The 2,500-nt window shown below is 35.3% G+C and overlaps 1 protein-coding gene across 1 annotated transcript in view; it reads left to right on the top strand.

Moving 5' to 3' along the window:
* The window catches only part of ass1 (argininosuccinate synthase 1), a 62,966-nt gene that overhangs the window by 16,230 nt on the left and 44,236 nt on the right, over positions 1-2,500 (top strand). The window contains exon 6 of the mRNA XM_056457190.1: positions 1,813-1,887. Within this exon, the coding sequence (XP_056313165.1) occupies positions 1,813-1,887 (75 nt within the window). The remainder of the gene's footprint in view (positions 1-1,812; positions 1,888-2,500) is intronic.

The following is a 2,500-nucleotide window of genomic DNA, read 5'->3' as shown; positions in this document are numbered from 1 at the left end:
GTATATATATATATATATATATATATATATATATGTATGTATATATGTATGTATATATGTATATATATATATATATATATATATATGTATGTATATATGTATGTATATATGTATATGTATGTATATATGCATGTATATATGTTCCTGCTCATGACCACACAGAACAACACTGTAGGCATCTTAACACTTGTAGATCTTTACCTTCTCTCCTGTAAAGACACTTGGAGTTTCAGTGAGATAGCTGTATATTTGGGGCTGGATGCTCGGCCATTTCATCTTATCCAGTATCCATTGGGAGGGTGCTATGGCTAATGGAGCTGTCAGATGAACGCCGCTCACTTTAACGTTAATTTAGCAGAATAATTGGGCTTATCACCGGCTGACGAGCTGTTATAATACACTGAAAGCATTATGGAAATAATATATGTAATATAACTTGTATAACTTAGGCAACCACAAACTCTGTACCGCATCGGATGTCATTCCCTCTCTGTAAATACAAACGCTCCTGTTTTTTTTTGTTTTTTTTCTTTCAACCTCGCTGCGCACATCCTTAATGTTTACAAACTGGTAATTCATCTATACGTCTATATTTAGCTTGTTTTGCTTTCCCTTTCTAAAATTTGTGGCAAGGAAACTATTACTTTGGTGTGGCCAGAGAAGAAAATAGGTAAATCCTTTAGTGTTGAGCCTGAAAACGTCATGTGAAATAAAAATAAAAAAGTTTAAGGGGGCATGTGGACATAACATAATCGTAATAATTTTAAGGAACAATTTTAATTCAAATTCATGCATATACAATGTATTTTCCCAACAACAAAATTGTGGCTGGTGAAAATAGTGAGTGGCTAGCAGTGTTGGAAAACTATTAGTGACTGGTGATCAAAACAGTTAATGTCAAGCCCTGAATACAGTATTTTAGATCATTATCATTGGATTTTAAATGATTTGGAGACATTAAATGATTTTGAGACATTGACCTGTAGATGTCCTGACTAGTTTTAGTTGACATTTAATGTGTGTTTTGATGGATAAATGATATTATCTGTTATTTTTGTTAAACTCATGCGTTCTCTATATATCTCTGTTCAATTTAATTCATCTTTATTTGTACAGCGCTTTTACAATGTAGATTTTGTCAAAGCAGCTTCACATAGTAGTTAAACTGAAACCGTTTCAGTCCAGTGTTCAGAGTTCAGTTCAGTTCAGTGTGGTTTAATCTTCACTACTGAGAGTCCAAACACTGAAGAGCAAATCCGTCCATGTGCAGCTTTACAAGTCCCGAACTATGCAAGCCAGTGGCGACAGTGGAGGAACAAACTTCACCAATTGACCAAAGTGAATGAAAAAACCTGGAGAGAAACCAGGCTCAGTTGGACACCACCATTTCTCCTCTGGCTAAATGTCTTGTGCAGAGCTGCAGTCTAGGCGCCGGAGGCTGGAGAGCGCTGGACGTCCATCATGGAGAAGCTGTAGGTGGGAGAGATCACAGGCTGGTGTACAGGCTGACCCTTCAGGATCAATGCGAGGACTCGTCTGTCACTAGGGTCTTTCAGGAATCAGTCTCATGCTCTCCGCTCCTCCATGACCACCACAGCAGTTGCTCAGGATACGGCCTGGTCCAGGATTATGGAAACCTTGGGAATAATAAAAACAGTCTAACATAAGCACAGATGCTGTTCTATACTGCTTAATCTTGGCCAGGATGCTCTTGTAAATGAGATTTTTAACCTCATTGTGCTTTTTTTTTCCCCTGGTAAAATAAAGGCTATAATAATAACGATAATAATAATCTGTGTGTTTCTCCATCAGGTCATCGCTCCGTGGAGGATTCCTGAGTTTTACAACCGTTTCCGTGGCCGGAAGGACCTGATGGAGTATGCAGAGGTGATCAATCTGCTCAATACAACTACAGCTCCTCAAATAAACTACGTTCATGAGGGTTATCAAAAACAGTTTTAATAAAGACACTTACAGTTATGTTAATGAGTGGATAATAATAATAATAGGGCGTCACGATGGCACAGTGGGTAACACAATTGCCTCACAGCAAGAAGGTCGCTTGGTGTTTCTGAGTGGAGTTTGCATGTTCTCCCCGTGTTGGCGTGGGTTTCCTCCGGGTGCTCCGGTTTCCCCCACAGTCCAAACACATGCGCTATAGGGGAACTGATCTTTTTTATTTATTTATTTATTTTTATTTTATTTTTTAAATCGGGTATTACTGTATTAAACTGTTTATAAAGGGGAATATAAAAGATCATTTATAGACCTGAAAGTAGTCTTGTAAATTTCTTTGAAAATAAAAATGATAAATAATAATAATAATAGTATATTAATTATAATAATACTACAATATTAATAATAATAATAACGGTACATAATAATAATAATAATAATAACAATAATAATAGTACATATTATTATTATTATTATTATTATTATTATCATTAATATTGTAGTATTATTATAATTAATATATTATTATTATTATTATTATTAT

Source organism: Danio aesculapii, chromosome 5 (assembly GCF_903798145.1).
Source record: "Danio aesculapii chromosome 5, fDanAes4.1, whole genome shotgun sequence".
In the NCBI taxonomy this organism is placed as follows: domain Eukaryota; kingdom Metazoa; phylum Chordata; class Actinopteri; order Cypriniformes; family Danionidae; genus Danio; species Danio aesculapii.
The sequence above is the reverse complement of the archived record's forward strand: the minus strand, read 5'-3'. Positions and strand labels throughout refer to the sequence as shown.